Source organism: Phalangium opilio, unplaced genomic scaffold, assembly GCF_054372755.1.
Source record: "Phalangium opilio isolate 3A_F unplaced genomic scaffold, DU_Popi_V2 ptg000105l_1, whole genome shotgun sequence".
Lineage (NCBI taxonomy): Eukaryota > Metazoa > Arthropoda > Arachnida > Opiliones > Phalangiidae > Phalangium > Phalangium opilio.
In genome coordinates, this window is record NW_028324207.1 from 2535922 (window position 1) to 2562261 (window position 26340).

Here is a 26340-nt window from a genome sequence, read left to right on the forward strand (position 1 = left end):
GCATAACGAAGTATATGTAGTGTCACCCTTATGGAACATATCTCATCATCATGAACTTATGAAATACAAATAATGCACGACTCGAGTAAGGGAATCGGGAGCATTTCATTCTAGTATTAATCAAAACGCGTCTTGGATTTAACCAAGACCTAAAAAGTATCGATAAGAAGAGAGTTAAGCAAGTGACTGAAGGCCCAGATATAAAAAGTTTTTTTTAAATTAAGACTTACATGCTTAAGATGCTGTTCGGACAGTGGGACAAAGGACGATCTTTCTCGTAGAGCTTAACATGGCGGGTGGGTAAAAAAGGAGAGGGCGTCGGCCGTCGGACAGCCCCTTTAAGAAACTAATGTTCCATCACCCTATTCCATTGAATAAACTTAATTTACTGGTAGTCAATTTATTCCCTCTCAATAATTTGAAAAATTTACTTATCTCGGGTTTTCGAGCACAATTCCATTCCCCGTTTACATTTTATAACTACATTTATCATTTTTAGGAGAGTACGTGTATGGCTTTGTGTCGTTAATAGGTTGCTAACATATCCCCGTTCATGGTCTGAACGATTTATAGTGAAACCTTTTGTTTTTGTGCAAATTTGAACAATGGCGGCAAATTCAATAGGGACGTTATGATTTTTAGTCTTGGTTAAACTTAATATATGTAAGAGGGAAAGACACGGGGAAAATACTTTTCCTTCCATATCGCTCGATGGAAAGATCATAAAAAGAGTAGAGACGTCGAGGGGTCAACCCCCTGTATATCCCGATACTGAGGATTGACATCTCTCTTTTTTAAGTAGAAAGGGTCTATAGCAGCGGTATGATAGACTACGGTCACACGGTTCTATGCCAGGCCCATGGCGTCTCTATCGTTTCTATGGTTCGCAAGCAGTAGGGGGTGCATACTATTCGAAATTTTTTTGATTTTCTTTGTTGTAAACTTGTAATTGTCAACTTAAGGGCGCTAAGGGTGTGAGAGTGTCAGCTGGACTCACTCAGCGCGGTCGTAGCCTGAAAATTCTGACTTGGCTAGTTTGCAATATAGCCTGCGTTCACCCAGTCGCGTGATCTAGGAGGCTGTGACTCGACTCTGCTACTTAGTCTGTATCAGGCTTCTGAGCTAGTCCTTCGGACCAGTGACCCCTGATGTCTTAAATATGGAACTGGTTCCGGGGTCAGTAACCCTTCCCCTATTTATTTTTCTACTGGTCCCAGGACTTGCGGCCGTTCTCTCTTCTAAAAAAATCTCTCTCGGCTTAGGGTTGTATACACAACTGGACTCATGGAGCCGAAATTTATGTTAAAATGAAAATAATTAAAGAGGTCCCCATATCAATTTTTAATAAAAGTTGGAATTAATAAACTAGTCATTGGGACCAGTGACCCTCACGTTTTGAATAAAAAAAGTGGTCCAAGCTATTAATAAACTGGTTTTTGACCTGTAAACCTGTCTTATTTCCTAGCCTGGACTTTGTATATGTTCAGGAACAAGGTTAATGAATGTATTAACGGTTTTTAAAGGAATATGGGATTTATCAGGGATAGCCCTGGATTTATATACTTGTCGCCGCGAATCTTCCTATATAAATGTAGTATTTCTAGTAGCCGCAGAGACGTCTGGTAGCACTCTGTACGCAATAGGTAGAATACTTTTATAGAAATTGAAATTATTATTATTTACAAAATAAAATTTGGTCGAATTATTTCGTAGTTGTCCTATTTCAAGCCTAGGAATGTTCTCAAAAACAATTACTATTTGGTGACGAATACCTTAAAAAGTACTATTCACACGGAATTTTGGAGCAGCTTAACGCGTAATTGAGTGGGCTATTACCTTGGTGACGAGGCCAGCGAAAGAAGGCACGAGAGTGGCACAAGGCGTACTTCTAGTCGATGTATACAACTATGCATCCTCCTTGCTCGTATCGGGCATAGCAGAAGCTAAAGCAGACTACGACTAAATCGTTTTGTCATTGTTACGTGTAGTTTTATGGTATTTTTCATGACGAAATCCCCTAAAAATGATAAATGTAGTTATAAAATGTAAACGGGGAATGGAATTGTGCTCGAAAACCCGAGATAAGTAAATTTTTCAAATTATTGAGAGGGAATAAATTGACTACCAGTAAATTAAGTTTATTCAATGGAATAGGGTGATGGAACATTAGTTTCTTAAAGGGGCTGTCCGACGGCCGACGCCCTCTCCTTTTTTACCCACCCGCCATGTTAAGCTCTACGAGAAAGATCGTCCTTTGTCCCACTGTCCGAACAGCATCTTAAGCATGTAAGTCTTAATTTAAAAAAAACTTTTTATATCTGGGCCTTCAGTCACTTGCTTAACTCTCTTCTTATCGATACTTTTTAGGTCTTGGTTAAATCCAAGACGCGTTTTGATTAATATCTGTGACTTCGGTCTTAATTTTTATTAATTTTGTGTAGACACGTTGGTGATTTTATATTGATTATTTCAACGCTTATTTCTGCATGCCGTAGAATAGGGAGCTAACAGTTGTGACCCTGAAACGTCACACACTTCTATCACTTACTGGAGTTTCATCCCCCTAACGGTTGGAAACGCGCAAAAATGACAACCAGATAGGGCCTGCGTGACGTCAGACTATCTCATCCCCTAGCCAGTTGTTAGCTCCGTATAGGAAGTAGTTCATCATTCAATAGAAAATTGTTGAGAGATCGGAGCTATGGGAACGTCACATGAATATTTTTAGTCTAAATTGTATGACCTGAGCTGACAAAGATTGTAGTATCACACTATAGAGAGCTTTCAGTTGACTAGCAGTACGTCACACTCTCCCAAGTCTTACCGCGGTTCTGGTAGCCATATTGGGTGGTCTCAGCTTCATCCCTGCTTTAAACCCACCAATATGGCAGCGTAAATTACGTCACGAGACTCGGCTCCTCCTCCAACTGAAAGCTCTCTATTTCAGGTGGACCAAGACCAGATGCTCTATTACAAATTTTTGAGCCCCATTTCCAATGTCATTGTTTGAACAAGATCTTATTTAAAATGGAAAAAATTTTTTTAACCTTGACGGGAAATGAAACATATAGAATATGCCATCTAACTTTAACCTAGTTTAAAGAACTAAGATAGTATTTTTTTTGTCGAAAATGGCATTAAATTAGTAAACTAGCAATACTTTAGCAATATTTCGGGGTGAAAACAAATCCAATTTTGTAATATTTTGGGAAAGATGTTAATTTGATAATAATAATAAGAAATACAATAACAGGCACACATTCAGTCATTCAGTTTTAATGTTATTAGCTCCACCCTTAAGTACAATTCTAATTGGATTCAGCCTTTGGGAAATTGAAGTTGATGTTTAAATGATTTGCCGGAATGCTAGGAGGTCAGGCAATGGAAGTATGCTTTGATTTATCATTAAATATAGGAAATAACAGGATTAAATTATTATTTACTTGTAACCATGAAATTAATGTTATTTTATGCCCTGTAAACTATTTTATTTTTAATAAATAAAGTTAAATGACAGTTACGGTAATTTATTGATGACAAAATTTAGGGTTAATAATATTATTTCATATAATAGTTAAAATACAAATAGGAATGTTTTTAAGTAATGCCTGTTTAAAAATTACTTTCAAGTACTAAATTGCATTAAGAATGTTTTTGTTTGACTATTTTCAAGTTTTTAAACACGCATGATTATGATATTGGAAGGCGCAAAATATTTATTTAAATAAACATTTGGTTTGATACTTGCCACGTTTATTTACAGCATGTAATTTGGGCTTAATTTCCCTAGTTGTTATTTAATTATGGTATTCATTATAAATTTATTCCAGTCAATAAAAATATTGTTTTTTACGTTTAAAGGTAAAAGTTGCATATTTTAAAGGGTTTTTCCAAATAAAATTGTTTTTGACACCAGAAAGGCTTTTGAGGATAATTAGCGATTGCGACCTGCTGCCAAAAAATAGACCTTAACAGGGAAAAGCTAAGAGTAACTATAATTAATTTTAAATGAATCTAAAATGTAAGTTTCACAATGAATGCGTGAGAGGGATTAAAAAAATGTTCAAGGACAGTCATACGTGAAGGTTGGATTTATAAAGTGAGAGACTTCAACATTATCGTATGAATGCCTATAATAATTTTGTTAATCTCTCAAGTGAACAATTCAATGATGAAAAAATATTTACACACATTTAATCCTAGGATTGTCAAATTGAGACTATATAATTGCCAGAAAAATAGTAAGCATGTGTTTCAATATTATATTTTTTTAAGGTATAAAAAAGGGAAGGGGAGTTTGTTAAATTAGTCCTAATATACTTAAAGATGCTTTTTAAAATTGGTAGTGATTTGTTGGTGTAGAATCTGCAGTTTAGTTCAGAGAGTTAATGAGGTGCCTTGTATTTCATTAGTGACATCTCCAATCCAGTTGATTTTAGGTTTTTTTCTATATTTATTACTATCGAACTCAGATGGCGTTGGGAGTTAATGTCATTAATTGTAGTTTTTTTACTGGTTCCATCGCGCTTGATTTTGTTTTGTTGATGTAAAATCTGCAGTTCAGTTCAGAGAGTTAATGAGGTGCCTTGTGTTTGGTAGCGACATCTCCAATCCAGTTGATTTTAGTTTTTTTTTTCTATATTTATTACTATTGAACTCAGAAGGCATTACTGCTTAACGTCATTAATTGGCAGCAATTTTTACTGGTTCCCTCGACCTTGCTTTGTTTGGCAAACGTCCGTTAAACAATGTAATATACCATCATGGTATATTAGCTTTAATTAGCTTTAAGGCGTTTTGATGAAAATTGAAATCCAACGTTAATCAGTTGGTATTTTAGAGTAACGAGTGAAGTACTTGAGGTTTAATCGAGTGGTGAAGGAGGGGGGATTTGGGGTATTTCACCACCCGCGGACACGGGGTAGTCAGTTCCTGTAGGGTAGGCATGCTGACAAGTCCCTTATTCCCTCAAAACTTTGTCGCCCAGAAGCTTGGCTTACAGGAGTGCGCCCAACTCCCAACATAGTCAAGCACATAATTTTAGTAACAATCCATTGCTGTTCTAAATTTTAACAACGTTGAGGCAACTTTTTGCCCGGAAAAGGTTGTTTTGCGAATCTATAGCTGTTATGAACTTCTATTGTGTTGATAAACTTGTAGGCGCGGCTTGCCAAACCGTAACGTAGTTATATAGGGAAACCAAAGAGTTGACATGTATTATTTGGCCTTGATACAGCTTGATGTTCTATAGACACTGACTCAAGCCAATAGAAAGATTATTTCTTTGAATATCTTTGCTGTTCTTAATCCAAAGACGCTTTCACTCTTTGAACACGCCAGTATAAAGTGTCTGTTATTTCGGTGGAGAAGTTGAATATATTTCTTGATTTGTCTATCGAAGTCTTGTTGCGGGTTTTTTTCTAATGATGATGATCATCATATTTTTGAGCTGTGTAGGTTTAGTCTTTTATTATACTGGTAATAGCTATGATGAATTATTTTTCTGTTGAAGCTTAGCATGTAGTTGTACGAAATTAGTCTTTAAATTGTATGTTTCAAACTTGAAAATATACACTGCTTGTAGTATTTATTTCGGAATAATTTTGATCTTCGTTATATTAGTTACGTAAAGGGGCGGGGGTTGAAAGAAAACTTTACAATTTACTGGCAATTATATGTTCATTTAAATATAAGATTTTGAGGGTCTATTTTTAAAATTTTGTCACGCAACTCTTAACTTTAAGTTTGGAAACAGTGCTGCTAGAACATGGCAATTATTGTTTTGCGCGTGGGTTACCAAAGGGACAATGAAAAGGTTATTAATTTTTGGGGAAAAAAAAATATTCCAGAAGGCTTTGCAAATTGTACCCCTGTTGGATTTACGCAATGCAATCTGCCACGCAGACTACCCCAGCTGGTGAGAAACACAAAGAGACTATGCAAAACTTCCTGGAATATTAATTGGAAAAATGGTTTAGTTGTTTTAATTACAAGGGTAATGTCTATATATAATATTGGTAACCACAATTTGGGAAATAATTTTCACACTTTATAAAAACAAATTATACAACAATAGTAGGATATTAGTTATAGGACAAATTAATAAGTTCATATGGCTTTTTTTAAGCCTAACTATTAAATAGTTTAAAAATCAATTTTTGTAAGTGGTATCGGATTGGGTCGGGTACACATTATTGATAAGTTATAGAAAGAAAAGGTTATATTAATAGATAATATTTAAACATAAAAGCTTTGCTAATCTTTGATATTGTAACAGGATAATATTAGATTAGATTAATTTAATTTAATTTAATTTAATGTTTTTGAATGGTTTTAAATTGTTAATGTAAAAAAGTTATGGGCGTCTTAATTTAAAAAAAAATAGCGCGCTTAAAAGAGAAAAAAATGGAAGCTGCGAAACTGGTATTTAGAAAACTCTTTGAATATATTAATTTTAATAAGTATTTATTTAAAATTTGGATACGAGTGTCTAAATCTCAGTTCAAAAAATCTGTTCAATGTTAACTAATATGATGAGTTTATCTCAATAGTTTCACCAGCTTATTAAAGAATTATATTTAATCACATAGCATTACCAACAGGGGTTACGTTTTTAGCGTGTTTTTTACATAAAACACCATTGGGGCAAGAGTACTAAAAACCCTTCACTTGAAAATTCTAAAATTAATGCAAGAATCATCGCCCTTTTTTCGTAACAATAGCATGGCCCTACAATCCTCCCTCCTCTCCCTTTCACGGTTATTATAGTAGGCAACATCAAAATTACTCCAGAACCATCGTTAACCTTAAACTTGCTCTAGGATTAACAATCTTACCCAGTCATAAATTACTTTAAAGTGAATATGAAACTATTAGTATATCTTTGACAGATATGATGCTCCTTTCTGGTATGAATATTGAAATTTTGGACTTTACTCGGGGTAATTTTGATATGGATTCTTCAAGCACGTTAGATTCCCTTTAATGCGTCTGGACTCTTTCCAAGAGCAGAACAGTGACGTCAGTCAAGTTACTGACGAATCTCTCCCTTTTTCTGATCATTGTATCACTGACCTCGTACCAGCCGTTGTCTTTTCTCACAAAGTTCACATAATGTCCCTCGGCCAACGATTCACCTTTATGAATAATCACCCCTTTAGTTTTAAAAAGCATCTTACTCATAGTGACATTTTGATTTTCAAAACTTGATATTTTGGTCGAAATCTTAATTGGTCGACCATCTTTGTAATCGCCACGGAGAAGACACAAAAATACGTACTTCCCGCTGGATATCAATACATCACGCTCTTGTATTTTTGGGTTGTTACAAAATACGCATGGCACCTCTGTTAATCTCATCCTTTTTTCTAGAGATTTCCAATCAATTTTATCTCGGTTTTCTAGTGGAAGATTGAAAATGTTGCTTTCAACAATATTCTCCGAATTTTGTTCAACTTGACAATTGGGGCATTTGGTAACGTTTCGCGACTTTGACCAAAAAAGATCTTTCAGAGCTTTAGAGTAATCGGCTTCCATTTCTTGACTTAGTGTCGTCAAAAGGACCATCAAAAATTCACTGGCGTCTTGTTGATCGTTTAGCGTAAAATGATTTCCGACAGCCATTCTCAGTTCCAACCCTTTACGACTGAAGCTTCCTTGAGAACTCTCGATGTCGTTTATCGTGTTATGGAGGCAACGTAAAACTGGTTTTTCAACGAATGATCCATTGTAAGATTTAACCAATTCTCTTAATTCCGGCACTAATAAGAGTAGTTGCAAAACGCTATTAGAATAGCACGTTACTTGGTCATCGTTAGCTAAACCCTTCAAGGGCAAACTATCCAAACTCTGTTGGGTTTTCCTTTTCTTCTTCGGTGTTTCTGCACATCTCTCTTCCTCGCCTTCTAAAAGGCTTTTAGATAGTGTAGGCGCACTTCTTTTCCTACCTCGACTTTCTTTCAACTCCGTTATTTCCAAAAGAGGCAGATCTGGCCTATATTTTTTGCGAAGCCTGTTATACTCCATAATGGCTCGTCCATCCACCTTAATTTTAGTCGGATCGAACTGTAATAGATGGAGTCCGGCTAAGGACGTCACTCTCGATAAAGCCACGTACGCCATGCCAGTTCCGAATAAATTCGGACCCAAATCCATAATGGCGCATTTTAAACTCATGCCTTGGCTTTTGTGTATCGTAATAGCGTACGCCAGGATGACGGGAAACTGGGAGCGTTTAACGTAAACGTTTGCCATGAGCAAAAATTTGACGCAAATTTTCTCAACTAAAAAGTCAGTGTTAGCGTCATCGTTATTCGGTTCGCGATCTACTCTGAGAAAAATACCAGTAACGTTTCCTTGTTCGTCCTTCTTGAATCCAGTTACGAAACCCATCGTACCATTTACAACGCCTTTTTCAAAACTGATATTCCTTCTGACCATTATTCGGCAGCCAACGCAAAGAACTAACTCGCTCTCCAAACCGCCTGTTTTGGACGGTTCGTTTTGTAGCCCTTGCAGTCTCCTGAGAATGTTTTTATTCATTTTTTTCCCATAGTCAGCGAGTCTATCCTGACAACGAATGACTTCAACTTTCTCGCCGTTTTTTCGCAGCATATCAAAGTTGAATTTTACGCACATGGCTAATTTAGGCATCAAACAAATTGGGTGAAACCCTTCATTGGACAGCTTAATGAAAAGGTCCATAGCCACCTCGATGTTTTGACCTCCCTCAACCAATCTAGTTCCTAAGGTTGCAACATCAGCTTCGGAAATATTTCCAATTCTAACTCTGCTTAGAATGTCGCCGTAACTTTGGTCGTTGGCTTGTCTAACATTTTGCGTTAGTTCATCGTATTTAAAAAACTTCCAAAGATCACTTCCTCCGATGCAATTGAATCTAAGTCTGGCTTCTTCGGAAGTGATTTTGATAAACGCGGGATTTCCTTGAACCGGTGGCAATTGGAAAAAGTCTCCCAAGACAAGAATAAATACAACTCCACCAAATGGTTGGTTCATTTCCCAAAATTCGTTCAGCCTCAAGTGAACGTGTGTCAGTAAAACCGATGAGACCATAGAAATTTCATCAATAATTAACAGTTTTAAATTACCCAAAGTTTCTTTCATAATGCTCATATTGTCCGAACTTAGGGAATGGTATTCGGCAATACGCCCATGATCTACCGGCAACATTAGTAATCTGTGTAATGTTACGCCATTAACATTCAACGCTGCCAAACCCGTTGGCGCGGCAATTGCCACGCTAGCAGGATTTTGAAAGCGTCGCCTTACGCCGTTGGCGAGAGTGTCGATAAGAAACGATTTGCCAGTGCCACCAGGTCCCGACACAAAAAGGCACTTGTTTCTACATTTTTCTCCCTCTTGGGAGAAGTGATCCATGATGCGATCATAAATTCGCCTTTGATCCGAGTTTAGTAACGCCACATTGTCAACATCAGTCTCGAAATTCATTTCCATGGCAGCTTCCACATCAGCCATCGCGTGTTCGGTTTCGATAACAATTTCCTTCCCTTGCAGCGCATTTTCATTGTCGTCACTTTCAGTCTCCGAGACTATGGTTTCTGGCTCTTTCGCCTTTTTAGAAGCCTTCCGTTTCTTTTCAACTTCTTTGGAAACCGAGAGTTTCTCGTGGTATTCTCTCATGTCTTTTAACACCGAAAGCGAGTTTTCGAAAGCATCGGCGTATGTTTCAAAATCGCCCAATAGTTCAGTTTCGTCACGCCACGGTTTGAAGAGGATCAGTAGAGCGTGACAATACTGTTCTTTCTCCTCTATCGGGTCGTGAATAAAGTGCTCTATTATGTACGGCTTAATTCTCTTTCTCATGAAACCCAGATTGTTTTTCAACTGGATTACATTCGCATTTTTCTCGACACCCTCAGAGCGCATCGCATAATCGTAAAACTGACCAAATTCCCGCAAACTAAGATTTTCCAAGCTGTCGGGACGATTCGGATATTTGTCGTCGACGAACCCTTTTTGGCAAGTGTCCGTGCTTTCGGGGTCAGTTTCCCTCAAACGCGCGAGTTCCTTGTAACCTTTCAAAATTCTCGATCGGTTTTCTTTTAAGTTAGTGTTAATAAATTTAGTGCTGTCGGACTTGTTGAAAAGGTCTTGGCCCAGCATCATATCGAGAGCTTCGTAAATTCCTATTTGTTTGCACGTCAAAGATTTCAATCTATAGGCAAATAATTTTTTGGACAAACTTTCGTTGCCTAACTCGGCAAAAGTTTGGTCCACGTCAGCCCGGTCTCCCTTTGTCACGTAAGCCGTAACATAGTTTGCCACTATTTCCGATTTGTCAGCGACAAATTGCAAATCCATGTTGGCTTTGGAAGCCAAAAGTAGCGTGGGATTGTAATCATTGATTAAAACTTCGTGCTGTTTTCTCGGCAAGTCGTACAGTCGTTTCTGCACCTTTTTCATTTTACGGTGACGAGTAACTGATCTAACAGAATTCATAGTGGCAATGTTTGTTACGTTTCGAGGGAAACCGTAACGACACACTTTCAATCCTTTTTTAGAATTTTTCACCTTCTTATAACAACTGGAGGTGCATTTGTGAGTTTGGAATTTTTTTACCAGCCGGTGTAGTTCCGGACTTACCGATGCTCTTGGCATCGAACACGTGACGTGTTTTTGCACGTAATCCAAAATAGTCTCGGTCGAAGAAGTTCCAATCTTTGGAGCGTCCTTGGCCCACAAAAGCATATGGTAGTGAGGTAAACCCCGAGATTGGTATTCAACCCTCCAAAAATGATGTTCTATCATGCCAAGAACTGGATTTTGCTTACACAAGACAAAGTTGTTTAACAGCGACCGCACTTTGTTGTGAAAGTGCAAATTGACGCTAAGTGGGTCTAAATTCAACAATTCAGCCACCGTCATCGACTCTACTCCTGGAACGTCTGAATTCACTTTTCTCAAGTGATCGTGCAGTTCCATATCATCGTACTCGGCCGGATTAAAAGTTAGAAGCCAGGTGGGAGGACCAAATTCCCGAATCATCGCTAAAACGTATCTAAGAACTTTATACCAGTAGTCCTTCGTTCCTCGAATATGACCCAAGAAAGTAGCTAAATTACTCTCAAGTTCTTTATCGCCAGATTCAACTCGATTGAGCAAATTTTCAACCCCAATTGGCATGGGTTTTTTAACACGAAGAACGTAGTTCAAACTGCTAGAAATCGCTTTCATTTCGCATTCTTGATAAGAATGGAACAAATAGGCGTAATCTCGTCTAAAAATTGGACTTTTGTTCAAAAGACGGGATAAACGATACTCGGTTTCCGTTATTTTGCCAAATGGTCTATCATCGTGCTTGCCAAAGCGACCCCGAGGGAACAAATGAACGAAGCTCATGTATTCAAGATTTTTGTCCCAAGTGCTAACCGGCTCGGCTTCGACGCGCTTCATTTGGTAAGCGCCAAGTAAATCTTTCGGTGGTTGAACGTTCACTGGATGAATAGAGTAATGATCGTACAGATCATTGGCTTCACCCTCAGATAGTTTTCGCAACAAAGCCTCGGGCTGTGTTAGAATTTTGTAGGCGTCGCCTGGTGCAAGGCTAGACTGATTTTCATCTTGGTCCTGCATGTTCGAAGCGTTTTGGTCACCTTGGACGTCGTGACTACTATCCGCTGGTCCTTCTGTTGGAAGCGCAGCGGAAGCACGTGTCAACGCATCAGATCCATCATTAATTAACGCAAGTGGATCTGTTACGCTCAGTAATTCTTCGGGAGTCAATGAATTTTCATTTCCATCAATTTCTTGCGTGCCACAAATATATTCCTCATTCATTGTCGAAATATCAATGTCTTTGTAAAAAGGGTTTATCTTTTTCAGCACACTGAATGCTTTCAACACTTTTTCGAGGCAAACAACCTGTTGCCAAACTTTTTTGTCCGCTGTGGGAACGCCATTGACCAAGATATGCAGTTCGTGATTTTTGGGCAATGTCTTGGGAATCATCTTCAAATTTTTCTCCACGGGTATTGGAAGATAAATTACTCTTCCCTTCAAAGCTTTAACCGTGCCAAACTGCATGTTGGAGTTGGTTTTGGTGCCTAACCGCACCACAGTGTGGAAGGCCTTCACAAGCTGAATTAAAACTTTCTCAAACATGTTTAAACTGGTGACATCTAGTGGAGGATTGTCAACCGCCAAGTTGTTCAGAAAACATCTGATGGGAACTTTACCCTTTCCCAAATCCGTAGCGCAGTAACGACATAGTAGCATGTCTGCTTCTCTCGTGTCGGAATTATTCATTATCCAACCAGCTCTTAAAATCAGATAGGCCTCGTTCTCAAAAACAGCTCTGTTTACCAGTTTTTCTACTGCTCTTAAATCAGATTTTTTCAGTAATCTTAAACAGCAGTCGCAGGGCGTATCGTGAAACTCGTTGGTGTTTAGCATTGCCCGAGCGAATTGATTCTCGTAAAGACTCAAGATTTGACTTTCATCGAGACTCGGCTGAGGAGCGTTAACGCTTCCTTCGGGAGCATCGTTTTGTTCCTTATTTAAATTTTTCCCACGTGTAGCAAGGGTTTTCCTTAATTCCGCCATGACATTCGTCACAGACTCGTAATCACCACTTTCAATTTCAGTTGAGATTTTAGTTAACGCGTTGAGTAACGCTTTGACGTGATAAATATTATTCAGAATATTTCTAATTCCCGAATAGTGAGGAGCCAGTTCAGCTAAAGCACGCAAATGACTTTGGCACTCTTCGCTATCAGCGCAGTAAGCAGTGTGTCCTAGGAACGGAACTATTCTCACCACTATTTCGTCCCCATCTGGTGGTATAGACACGTTTGATTTTTTGCAAAATTGTTTTCTTAATTCGCAAAGGTCCAAATCAGAGTCAAAAATTTTAGTCAAAGATTTTTCATTCGCATTGGCAACTGTGTTTACGAAAGCTAGTACTTTTGCAATGGCTCGAGTTCGAACATTACAAATATCACTGCATTCCCAATATACAGTTTTGTTTAAGGTTTCAATAAAGCCACCTTCATTGATCACAAAATTTGCTTTTGGATTCTTCTCTTCAGTTTCAACAATGTTGAAGAGATTCGTAACAACACCCGACTCATTAACTTGTAAAACTAATTCAACATTACTTGTTGCGTTATTGTTTTTCATGTCAACGATATTTCCCATTTCGTCAACAAACAATTCTTTAGTCGAACTGGTAGCACGGTCTCTCAGAACTTTTCTTATACTACCATCAGAATCCAATTTAAAAATTTTGCCGTAATGTGACTCATCGCCATTTTTCAATATTTTACCATTATTTCCAATCACATAATAGGTAGTTTCATGAAAATAGGCCTCTTTCATGCTACTGTGAAGCCTTTTCCCACCCACAACTTCTGTCAAATTGCCAGGGTCAATGGACCCAATTTCTTTGATTTTCTGAACAAAATCCTTAAATTCACTAACAATGCTCGTTAGTTGGGCGTGGTAAGCCGAATATAATTGCCTTTTCAAATGCAATATTCTACCAGCTAGCACTTGGCATTTTAGCTTGTGAGAGATAGACTTCGTGCGTTGTTTTTTAGTCTCACCGTTAAAAGACTCTGACGCCACCAGTCTTTCAGTTAGACGTTTGACTAAAAACCTTTTATAGCTTTCGGCTATAATTTTTTTGTTTTTCGTTTTGAAAATCCCCGCATTGAGGAGCTTTTTCGCAAAACCAAATTTATCTACTTTAGTTGGTTTATGTTTGGGTTTTAATTTTTTTGAGCAAAAAGCAACATTAGTGGTGCCACCTGGTGCCATAGCCCTTTTACAACCTTTTGCTGTACCAAGCGCAAGTTTACGCTGAACATAGTTATTTGCATTTCTTCTCTGAAAATTGTCTTGGTTTTTCAAATAACATTCCTTATTCTTAACTCGCTTAGCTTTCTTTTTTTGCAAAGCTTTACTGTTAACTAACAGTTCCAATTTATTTTGGGCTCTTTCTTTTTGCATTGCTAAGCATTTATTTTTTCTCTTTATTTTCTCCCGACAAAACATTATGAAAATTTACGAATCGCACAAGAAAGCAAATCTTATTCAACCCCTGCAGAGTTCTAGTCAGTACAAGCAGTACCGTATTTGACACAGTTTGCAATGGGTCACAAGGAAACCTTAATCCCACACTGGAACTTGCAATTTGGATACACAAAGAGATCCAATTAATGGGAACACAGAGAACCCAATTAATGGGAGCACAGAGAACCCAATTAATGAGAGCACAGAGAACCCAATTAATGAGAGCACAGAGAACCCAATTAATGAGAGCACAGAGAACCCAATTAATGAGAGCACAGAGAACCCACTTGCCAAACACAAAGAATTGGCTGAATAAAAGGTACACAGGGTACCTTTTAGGCGCACAGAAAGAACCCAGTGTCAAAAAAAAAACTTCTGACAGAATTGCAAATTGTAAAAAGAAAAAAAAATACAATATAAATTAATGAAGATAATATAATTACAAGAGAAAGTGAAACCTATTAAGACTAAGAATAAATAAGACAATTTCACAATCTGAAATGAGAACAAAAGTTATTGTACAATAGGAACATAAAAAAACCAAAAATACTTAAGTTTATAAATCATATAAAACCTTAAAAATTAAGATTCGTGGCAATTAATATTCTTTTACAAGTCTTCGGAATTGTAAGAGAACGGAACGACGTGGAAATTGTAACAATTCCCGCCAAAAAAGAAGCCAAGAGAATAAGCTTTTTTAATTTATTGCCCTCTGGAGTCTGGAACAGTAGCATGGAGCGATTATAGCTGGAAACGTTTCTGTAAAATCGTGCTATCACTCTAGTTTAATTGCTCTATGGTACTTCCCCTAGCCCGGGGAATATTTTTGGCGGGAAAGTACTATTACTTGTTAAAGCAAGCCGTTTATCAACCTCGTAAGTATGTTTTAAACACAATTTTTAATAGTTAAAATTATTAATTAACGGGTTTTGAAGCTAAGTCATAAAATTTGAAGTTATAATGTTTAAATTTATTGTCAAACTTTAAACTAGATAGAAAGTAATTGATTGTAAACTATTCAATAAAATTTCTTGTTTGTCGGTTTGGGCTTAGTAATGGAAGGCAAAAACATTAAAGTAGTTAATGCCTACTTTTACGGCGGCGGCGGCGACGGCGGTCGCGGACGGGGCGGCCAGGGCGGCCGTCGCGGACGGGGCGGAGGACGAGGCGGCGGACGAGGTGGCGGTCGCGGACGGTGGCAATGGGTCCGCACTTGCTACAAGTGCAAGAAGGCCGGCCACATAATGCGGGAATGTCCGCAAAACGGAGGTACTAAATATTTTCGATTGCTTTTCCCAGGGCTACCTAAAAACTTCTATGCACTTCGTTAAAAATCTCATTTAGGGAAACTAGTTTTAAATTTAATAAAATGTTATAGAGAGCTTTCAGTTGGAGCTGAGTCTCGTGACATAATTTACGCTGCCATATTGGAGGGTTTAAAGCAGGAATGAAGCCGAGACCACCCAATATGGCTCCCAGAAGACTTGGGTGGGTGTGACGTACTACTATCCCATCTGAAAGCTCCCTACTGAATTTAAAAAAGACAGTGAAGTTCCCTGCTATCCCTAGGTAGGCCTAATGCAAGCAATCTTAGTTAGAGCCCTTTATCGCCATGGCTTTCATAGCGTAATTTTGTTCTAATATTGGCAATGGGGTAGAAAGATATTCTATGGTATAAAAGTATCTAAAGAAAATGAGATATTAAACTGAAATTGTAGGACTGAGAAACTCTGCATGTAAGACCAAAATGAATTATAAAAAAGTATATCGCACCCAAACCAGCCAAAGTTGTTAAAGGCTCAAGCATATATATAGTTGTCTTATATACGGTTACATGATAGGTAATGCAACCACCACCACAACCACCACTACCACCACCACCACAACCACCACCACCCCAAGCACCACCACCACAACCACCACCACCCCAACCACCACCACAACCACCACCCCAACCACCATCCCAACCAACAATATGGAAACCTCACTGTAAATATTTTGTAAGTATTAAACCACATTTAAAAAAGTTAACACTTTTATTATATTGGGGCACAGGAAAAGAAGTTACTATTGGGGGGTTTTTTTTTTTCATTAATATCATGAAAGCCTAAGTTTTAAATATTTTTGCATTCTCAATTCTTTTCTTGAGTTTCAATTAAAAATTTTCATTGAAGATAATTAATATAATTTTTCTTATATTTTTTTGTAGCATCATCACCATATTAATTTTCATTCAATTTCTTGTCAAAACATTTATTAATATTGAAGCATTTAACAAAATAAATTAATTTCATCCAAAATTATTGCATTCTTTTTAATTCATTTTAATGGACTAATATTCCATTCTTATTAATCCATTTTAGAAAATTTTCATTTCCTTTAAAATAATAAATGGTTACCCCAATCATTTGTTTATGCTTTGTAACGGGAGAAATGGTTTCCCAACCATTTTGTAATACCTTAAACTTAAGACACTTTTGACCCGCAATTACGTTATTCCTTGACTTAAAAATGGTTATCTCTTGAACCAAATAATTTTTTTCATCAATATTCATCTATTTAAATTTAAATTATTAAAATTTATTAAAATGGATTAATTAGAACAGTCCTTTAAAGGACCTTTCTAATTAATCCATTTTAATAAATTTTATCCCTTGAACTTAAGAAAATGTTTCCCAGTGATTTCTTTATCCCTTGAACTTAAGAAAACGTTTCCCAGTTATTTCTTTATCCCTTGAATTGAAGACTCATTTTCCCAGCCATGTTGTTATTTTTTAAAAAATTCAATTAACTTTCCCATCATTATTCCATTCTTTTTGATCCATTTTAATAAATTAATGTTCATTCTAATTAATCCATTTTAATAAATATTATCCCTTTAACTGAAGAAAAGGTTTACCAGTCATTTCATTACCCCTTGAACATAGGAAATGATTTCCCTACCATTTTGTTATCTTTTGAAAAAATAAACTAACTTTTCCTTCCTTAGTCCATTCTTTTTGATTCAAAACCATTTAGTTTTCCAGTTATCTAAAAAATGGTTGACCCGTTTGAAGCTACAAATATATTTCATAAAAACATTTTCTTATCCCTTTAACTCCTATTAACAGAAATAAACAATTTATACTAATATGAATATATCATTAATTGCTGTAAGGGACCGTCCATAAACTACGTCACACTCTTATGGGGGGGAGGGGGTTTCTAAATTTGTGACTGTCCGTGACAAGGGGGAGGGAGGGGTTCTTCGATGCGTGACGTCACATTTAGCATTGATTTTGTTACGAAGTCAGTAAGAGGCCGATTGGCTCTCTAATGTTATAGAAGAAGAAGAAAGACAACATTCCATAGTCCACCGTTACAATAATTTACCAAAATTGTTATTCCATCATCGCTTAAATAGTAGAAAATTTAAGCAATTATCTACTATTTACCCCTTTATATAGCCAATTTAAATAGCGCATTTAAAATAAACAGCGTAAACTCTCTTATGTCTCTGTTTATTCACCCCTATTATTTGTGAGGATGAATCAAATCCCCCTGCCGATTGAAATGGTTTCGATTCTTTGGCAAATTTTCTAAATCTCAAGCTCGATTAGTCTGTTTTCGGTGACAGTGTCGAAACCTAAAAATTGTGCCCCTTTAACTAAGCTTTATGGAACTTTTTTGAAGCTTATAAAAAGCTCATCCAGACATTAAAATTCTAAAGGTTAATCAGAGGGAAAAAGCTTAAAACGGAAGAGAACTTCGAATTTTCAGCCGAGCAAAATATTTCTGAGAGGGCGGCATATCACTCAAAAAATTAGTGAAATTAAATTTGTAAATTAAGACAAATCATAGTGCGGAGGGGGGGGGGGGTTAAAGAAATGTGACGTGGTTTTTAGGGGAGGGGTCTGAGAAAAGCGTGATCTGGGGGGACGGGGGGGGGGGGTTAGAAAATGCTTTTTTTCGCGTGACGTAGTTTATGGACGGTCCCTAAGCAAATATTAATAAATGAAACAATTTCTTTATCAACTCGCGTTAATCAATTTCTTCAATCTTCATAACTCAATGAAATTTTGTCGAATTTTAAAACAAATAAATGGTGTGGTTTCGATTAAACAAACGTTACTAGATGGTCCCGTAGTCCAAGAGTGGGGTTGACAGGGTTTATTTGTTTATCAGTGTGTAAAGGGATTTAATTAGCCTCTATGCCTAATTGCTAATTAAGTCATAATTGTCCAATTGCTAATTCCAATTCAATTAGTTGCCAGTTAATTAGCACAGCTCTGGTTTTTTTGGTGACACGGTTTTGTGATCGTGCGACTTAATCAATAATTTATTCTACCAGCAATTTGACAAACAATTTATCTTCGTAGCAGTTATCAGTGGCACCTGGTGAGAATTAAAAACAGGCTATTGCTTATTGTTTTCTTGGGCAATGTTAAAATAATCATTATATAAATAAACTGGTCATCGTTTAATTTTTTCTTAGGTAACTAAAAATAAGCACTAAAAAAATAATAAAAAATTTAATAGTTACCCAACAAAAATGATTGGAAGAGTCTGAATAAAAAATATTAATTGGTTTGTTGACAGGGTTTAGTGATCGTGTGATCTCGATTAATTTACCAGCAATTTCAACGAACAAAATGATGTACGTATTTGTTATCATTGGCCGGTGACACCAGTTTAGAAACCTGTTAACAAACTCTTATGCGTAGAGTTTGCAAAAAGACATGAAATTTAGCACTTAAACTTAATTTTTCTCAAAATCCTTAAAAATGGTCCTAGAAAAAGGTTTAAATTTTCATATGCAAGGCCTAATACCGTTTTGCTTGACTGCATGTCGCCGTCAAATTCCTTTTAAAGCCTAAATCATACTAGTATCCACCCTTGATTTTCATTTCGTAACACACGTTGGATTCGTAAACCTCGACGCGCACAACGATTAGAAGCATTAAAATGCAAACACAACAACACACTGAGCGCATACATTTAAAACAAAAAACCCTCCTTATACATTAAGAGCAGTATGAAGTCATATCTGAGAGAGCGATAGTAAATAAAATTTCTCACTACAGCTGTTTTCAGGCTGAAGCGACCGAAAGACGGCGGTAAAGAAACATTCTCCGGCCCATTAAAGGGAGGGAACGAAATTCAAATGCAAGGCGCGTCCCATCAACAAACAACATTGAATTCGTTTTACACAATTATAATATTGAAATTTTATACATTTAAGTAATATTTAAGAAAACAAGTCTAAACTTAATAAGTACGACGATACGAGAAGGCGAAGTAACGGGCAACGAGAGGTAAACATTTTTTTAAACGGCAAAAATTAACGGAAAGCCAAGGCTTAGCGCAATTTCACCGCCTTAAAAAAAGTGCCAAGTTTAGAAATAGATTGTGGGACAATAAAAAGGTGGAAAATTATGAAATTAGGCTTATATTAAAGCTTGAAACCTACTTTATATTATATTTAAAATCCATCCATGAGCAAATCCTCCAAAAATATGAAAATGGCAACGAAAAAGGACCCACTCTCAAATTTTTTTCCCCTTAAAAAAATGGCGGCCACAAACGGGGTAATTTGTCACGGCGGCAATATTAAAGCAGTCTTATCTCACTATCGATAGGCCATTTCAACCAAAAGGCATTATGAAAAAACAATCGGATTATTATGACGCAACTATACGTAAAAAAAGGCCAATATTGGTCGCGCTGATATTTACCAATAAAACAGCGTATCCATGCTAAAATATCGCAGATTGGGGTAGTTATTAAAATTTAAAATTAAACATACTTAAAATTAATTTTTCTCAAAAACCTTAAAAATGGTCCTAGAAAAAGGTTTAAATTTTGATATAAAACCGTTCCCAAACGTAACAAACGAATATTTCATGTCAAAAAGGTGGCCACAAAATGGCTAAATTTGAAAAAAACTCCATGTTATTTCTATGGGAAAATTTAACTTTTTCACCAAAAGGGCTGATTAATTTTATGGAAATGAAAACCACCCTTAGCAACTTTATTTTTTATACAATAAACTAATGGGTGGATCTTCTTGAAATTTTAACCACATATTGAGGGCCCGAATTGTAGTTCTGTGGAATTTTTTCAAAGCAGTTAATACGATACAAAAAAAGTTATAACCAATCAAAAAACCATCCTTATACATTAAAGTCGGTATGAGGTCTTATCTAAGAGAGCTATCGCTCTCCTAGAATAGTCGTGTTCAGTCAGAATCTAAAATAGCATAGAAAGTAGGACTACTGAAGTCCAATTAAAAACACAGCTATAAATGTCTATGGAAAGATACACGGAAAGTCTCTGTTGTTAGACAATTAGAAAATGTCTTACTTTCTTCTAAAATGGCTTGCGATTCCGGAATCAACCGGGCGAATCTTCGGAGAAGTCTATCTTTAGTGATGATATCTAGACCGTCCATAACATCCTACAAAAAATGTCGTTTACCTTTGAATTTAATTAAATATATATATATACACTTAGGCTTGTCGCAGCCTTTTTTAAGCCGGTAGAGGCACGGAGTCTGGTTCGCATCTTGCCCGGGCACCGCGACTCCTACAACGTTTCTTTAGAGCAGGGGTGGGCTATAGAATTTATATTTTGTCCTTTACATCATATGAAAACTAAAAAATGGGGCTGTTATTCAAATCATGCGTGCATGCAATATTTACCCTCGAATGCTTTATAAAATTATTTTATAATGGTCTTTAAAGAAATCTGGCCAATTAACAAAGAATGACAGGCTAATTTCACGCTATGCCACGCTTGATGCGGCGGTCGCAACACTAAAGGTTCCGGACCGTCAAACTGGCCTTATTTTATATTAATTTTATTAAGTCAAAACCTAACCTCCAGCTCGGAAAGTTCTTCTGAGGATGTATCTTCGTTGGGATCCTCATCTTGGGAATGCGAATCCTACCTACCTCTTTCAAATTCTTCGATGAGGTCCGGAGTTGGCTCCCCTGCTCTTCCCACAATTATTTGGGGGTCTGTGGGGCGGGAAGTGCTAGGAATTTTCTGGTTTTTGCAGACTAGCACCTTTTTCCCCACAACCCCGCAGTTACATCGATCGGTAAACTCGACACCATTTGCCTTGCATGGATACACTAGGCGCCCATGGGCTGGAGTACACACGGACCGACACGAACAACAATTAGAAAACGGGTCGGCTGAACCCGATTTCATTGAAATTGGCAAGTCTCCCATTTTTTGAACTCTCTACTCTCAAGAACACAAGTTTTAAAATGAAATGAAATGGTAGAGTGTTAGTTATGCGTTATGCCTGATTCGGCAATGGGAAAAAGTGAAGCACGCAATTTTAGCATGTTGGCGTTAAAATCAAAGGTCGTGATAACTTTTGGTTTCGTGCCTAATAATCAATGGATAAGGAAAATTAATCGGTGTATACGCTGTACCTTTTCCTGCAGTGTAAGGATTATGCTTAACCTTTATAGGGAGGGTGAAGTACAAAATCAAGTGATTTTTTTATCGATTCTTCTACTAATTATAAGACCAGTCTGCATGGTGTAACATTCGGGAAATATTCCCGAGTGATTTTAAAATTAAAATTAGGTTCAGATTTTAAGAATAATTTTAAATAAGGACGTCCGACCAATTTAAAATCATTAATCATCGAAAATTTTAAATCTTTTTATAGCTCCTTTGCAAATTTTATTATCCTAAAAACCAGTCTTATTATTTAGTTGTCGGTGCCCTTGGTTAAAAACGGACGTTTGAAGCGGGGGGGGACGTTACTGGTTAAAGAAGAGCCCTGCCTTTTCAAATCAATAGAGTACTATTGAAACTGAATCCCTAGAAATTGGAGGATGAAGGCCTGGTAGCGCCAAAAAAAGAAAATTCCTTTTCTAGTTTTCTAGGTCCCCAAAGTCTAGATGAAAATACGAACTATCCACACTTTGATAATGGTGATAGGGATAACGAGTACAGTCTACGCTAGTTAGTTCGGCCTTGAAAGGTCGGCCGATTTTTCTCCTACTTCATTCTCAACCCTGCTTAAAATGAAAAAACTTGCATTAAATATGGGGCGCCGAACAGGACATAATTCAACCTTTTAATATATATTTCCATTTTAAGGCAATATATTTCCATTTTAAGGCAATATATTTCCATTTTAAGGCAATATATTTCCATTTTAAGGCAATATATTTCCATTTTAAGGCAATATATTTCCATTTTAAGGCAATATATTTCCATTTTAAAAATATATTTCCAATTTAAGCCAATATGTTTCAATTTTAAGAAAAAAATATATTTCCATTTTAAGAAAAAATATATATATATACATAGTGAGTGTCATTTAATACTTACCAATTCAATAATACGGAAAATACAGTATAGGTAATGATGACAAGATAAATAATTAATATGATAAAAAGAAGCATACTAGAGGGTCTAACACTGCTCAAACATCGGTTTCCTCGGAATACAACGATACTAAATTATTAAAATGCGACACCTTGTTTATCATTTCGTTTTATACATTTTTAGACTAGAGCTCCTTAACTCGGTGGGAAGTTCAGTTTTACCGCCGAAGTTGGAAAACGCTAATGCTGTATTGGACGGAGAATTTGTACACCGCATTTGGAAACAAAAACCAGTCTATGTTAGGCCAAGTGTGCAATTGATAACAGGCACAGAAGAAGATAAAAAGCTCGGGCCAATCTTATCATCAGAAGCTGACAGTAGTAATAGTCTACCTGATATCACAGAAAATTTTGGAAATCCCTCAGCTGAACAGTCCAATAATATTACCGGTTCTGTATATTCTGCCGTGAGCATAATAGAAAATATTGAGAGCACCAAACCAAATGATCCGAAGAAGCATGAAACCCACGATTATAACAAAAATGAAGAAAGTGATACCACCAATCCAAAAAATCCGCAAACGCAACAAGATTGCGATAAAATGGAAGAATTTAAAGCAAAGGATCTTGAAAATTCTCAGGATAAGCATAGCATAGATGCCACAAAGCACACTGAAGACCAAAAATGAACCAATTTGTATGACAAATATTTGGACCTATTTGATGACGAAATTCTTACTTTCGAGGATGAAGATGAGGTACACGACGAAGAAAACAATGAAGTCATTATTTTGAAAAATACTGATCAGTCTGATCTGAAATCTATCCTAGCTGAGCTTTCTCTTTGAAGTCAAGACGAAAATATATTTTTCATATCTGTAAACCGCAAGTCTCTCTTTGAATGCGCTTTAAGGGCGTTCAAAAGACCGTCATTTAAACCAGAAAAGAAATTAAACATTTGTTTCACTGATAATCAGAGAAAGCTTTCAAGTGGAATTACCAAACAGGAGACTTTCGACGTTGGTGGCCCCACCCGCGAGTTCCTGAGAATTTTAGTCAAGGATATAGTGAACAGCCATGTTTTTACTGGACCAGAACATGGGCAAATGCTTAGTTGTAACAGTTCTGCTCGAGAAAAAGACCTATATTTCTACGCCGGACTAGTTTTTGCACTTTCGTTGGTACACGGGGGTCTTGGTCCCCGATGTCTCAGTAAAATAACCTTCGACTCGTTGGTTCTGGATACAAAATTATTGCAACCATCGTTTGATGACGTTCCTGATTATGAATTGAGAGCTTTACTGCAGGAGATTGCTAGTTGTGAGGACGTGAAAGTTTTACAACACCTCGTGGAAAAAAACTTTCATCTAACATTCTTAGCAGGATAAACTTATCCAATTTTAAAAATTGGTGATAAAGAGAGGCTGTTGAAAGACTTGCTGTACTTTTGCGTTTTTACCAATACGGCGGAACCTCGACAAAGGTTTATAGAAGGCTTGAAATCTTTCGGAGTTTATGAAAAGATTGAAATGTTCTCAGATGAATTTAAGGCAGAGTATTGCTATGATGGAAGCGAAATAACTGCGTCCAAATCGATAATTTTGTTTTCAGACATCAATTACTCCGAAGAGCATACGATGATGTTTGATGTGGAGTGCAAAGTCTTGCAATATTTTATTGACTACACACTTGATTGTCAGGATGGCCTTACGAACGCGACTGTCACAGATATATTGATATTTGCGACTGGAAGCGAAGATATTCCTCCACTGGGTTTTGACAACATACCCTCCATAGAATTTGAACATCTTCAGGGTTATACCGAAGAAAAAATTAAACTGGTAAGTCGCTTGCCTCACACTAGTACATGCGCCCTGAAATTGTACTTGCCAGTAATCCACGAAAGCTACGAATCTTTCTGCGACGCAATGAATATGGCTTTGCGCGATAGTGCGGGATTTGGAATGCCTTGAAAGTTTTGAAAAGAATTTGGAGTTGTTCAAGCTGAGCAACTGTTAAATAATCACATAATAGTTGAATTTCATTCCCTTTTACCATTTGAAATATTAAAACTTCAAAATATTCCAGACTGTAATATTGTTATAAATTAACATTCGCATTAACATGTCAGTTCTTTAAACTAAACTAATCCACCTCTGAGATAAACCTATAAATTAAACTTAATCGAGATAAACCTAAAAATTAAACTTATTCGAGATAAACCTTAAAATTAAACTTATTCGAGATAAACCTTAAAATTAAACTTAATCGAGATAAACCTATAAATTAAACTTAATCGAGATAAACATATAAATTAAACTTAATCGAGATAAACCTATAAATTAAACTTAATCGAGATAAACCTATAAATTAAACTTAATCGAGATAAACCTATAAATTAAACTTAAAAAGTAAAATTAAGGTGAAATTAACCCAAAATACAATTTTTTTGGTTAAATTCTTGGATACCTTATAATTAAAATAAATAATTATTAAAATTAAAACTACACTTGTAACCGTAAAATTTAAATGTAGGAAAGGGGGCCTAATTTTCACGGCTCACAAAGAATTTAAATTGAAACTAGAAAACTAAGAAATTCCCAGGCTACCCGTTTAAAGGACTTATTGTCCATGACTAACTATATTTACTAGGTAGTCCATTGTAGAAAGAAAACGCAGAAATAACTCGTATTAATTTTGACAAAGAAAAAACGCATCTCAACATGAGCGCGAGTACAATGAACTACAACTGACTGACTGACTGACTGACTGACTGACTGACTACTGACCTCTGACCCAGTTACAGACGGAGGCGGGGGTTTTTATTTCCGCGAAAACGTTTTTTAGTCAGTTTGACAGCAGTGGCGCTTAAGGCGCCACTTCGGGACAATTTAAATGTAAAAAATGAAAAATGAACAAAGCAGACGACGCGGTTTTTCCCCGGGAAGGAGGTGCTTGGTGTGGACGGTTACATCCCCCCAAAGAAAAGTCGTCTGCTGCAAGGCGAGTTGGGCCCGTGTGTGTCAGGCGGCGTAGATTCGGCGCCATCTTGATTTGGCCTTTGTCTTCGTCGGGCCTTGTACGCCTCGCAGTGTACCTTTCATCAGGGACCATGTGCGGTGGAGTAGTCTTGGGTCTCACCGAGGGTTCCACGGGAAACGGCTTTACCGATGCTGAATCTCCTTGCATAGATGCTTGTCAATGAGAGTCCCGTACAGTCTCCCATGGTTCTCGCGAGATTGCTTGACACGAAAAGTTGAAATCACGAGAAGTCACATCTGTGATTGCATGCGCGTGCATATATTGTTCTACGTCTGAGCGAGACCGAAGAGTCTTATGAGGAAAGTTCGCTGGAGGGTAATAATTTATGTCCAGTTCAGGACCTCCAGGCTTTGAATTCTTCCTCAGTACTATCTCACGTTTCCATCCTTTACGAAAAGGATTGACAAATCGCATTGGATTTATGGGAACAGGGTTGGACAATTCCGTATCGTCTTCCTCAGATTCAGAGGAAGAACCGGAATCGTCAGGGTGAGATAAAGGAGAGGGTAGAGGGAGACACTTCTCCCTCGAGCTCCTATCAGGAGAGGAAGGAGATAGGTCTGGCGGTATCCGATTCACTCGGAAAACCGCGGGAGGATCTGAGAATAAGGCGAATGGGTCTGGTTCAGCTTCCGCAGGTAGATCTGGTACTTCTTCCGAGGGAACATAAGAGGATCCATCATTATCATTGGATGAAAATGAGGTTTGATTGCTCCTCGTTTTTTCTCCAGACGACTCAGTCTGCGCTTCTTGGTCTCTCAACAGTCGTTGTCTTCGTTCTCGTCGAGTCTCACGACGTTCGTCACCAGTACTGACTCCAGCGTCCTGAAGTATAGGTACGGACTGTGACGTTGTAGAACTTGAAGAGGGACTGCTTGAAGTTGAGGATGACTGGCTTCCCTCCGGTTGGCAG

At 37.2% G+C, this 26340-nt stretch overlaps 1 protein-coding gene across 2 annotated transcripts; it reads left to right on the forward strand.

The window, feature by feature from the left end:
- The first annotated feature begins 14786 nt into the window (after positions 1-14786).
- LOC149625233 (uncharacterized) lies at positions 14787-16352 on the forward strand. 2 transcript variants are annotated; one of them, XM_089852026.1, is made up of 4 exons: positions 14787-14927; positions 15106-15321; positions 15894-16052; positions 16262-16352. In XM_089852026.1, exons 1-3 carry the CDS (start codon positions 14849-14851, stop codon positions 16043-16045), a joined length of 447 nt encoding a protein of 148 aa, XP_089708152.1. In that variant the 5' UTR covers positions 14787-14848; the 3' UTR covers positions 16046-16052; positions 16262-16352. The 2 variants fall into 2 exon arrangements, with proteins under 2 accessions (XP_089708152.1, XP_089708151.1); XM_089852025.1 differs by having other exon boundaries at positions 15894-16352.
- The last annotated feature ends 9988 nt before the right edge of the window (positions 16353-26340 follow it).

Excerpts from the sequence above, each read along its gene's own strand:
- LOC149625233 (XM_089852025.1), top strand. The coding sequence starts at position 14,849 with ATGGTACTTCCCCTAGCCCGGGGAATATTTTTGGCGGGAAAGTACTAT. Across the intron at positions 14,928-15,105 it reads GCAAGCCGTTTATCAACCTC|TAATGGAAGGCAAAAACATT; the intron begins GTAAGTATGTTT and ends GTTTGGGCTTAG. Across the intron at positions 15,322-15,893 it reads GGAATGTCCGCAAAACGGAG|GTAATGCAACCACCACCACA; the intron begins GTACTAAATATT and ends GTTACATGATAG.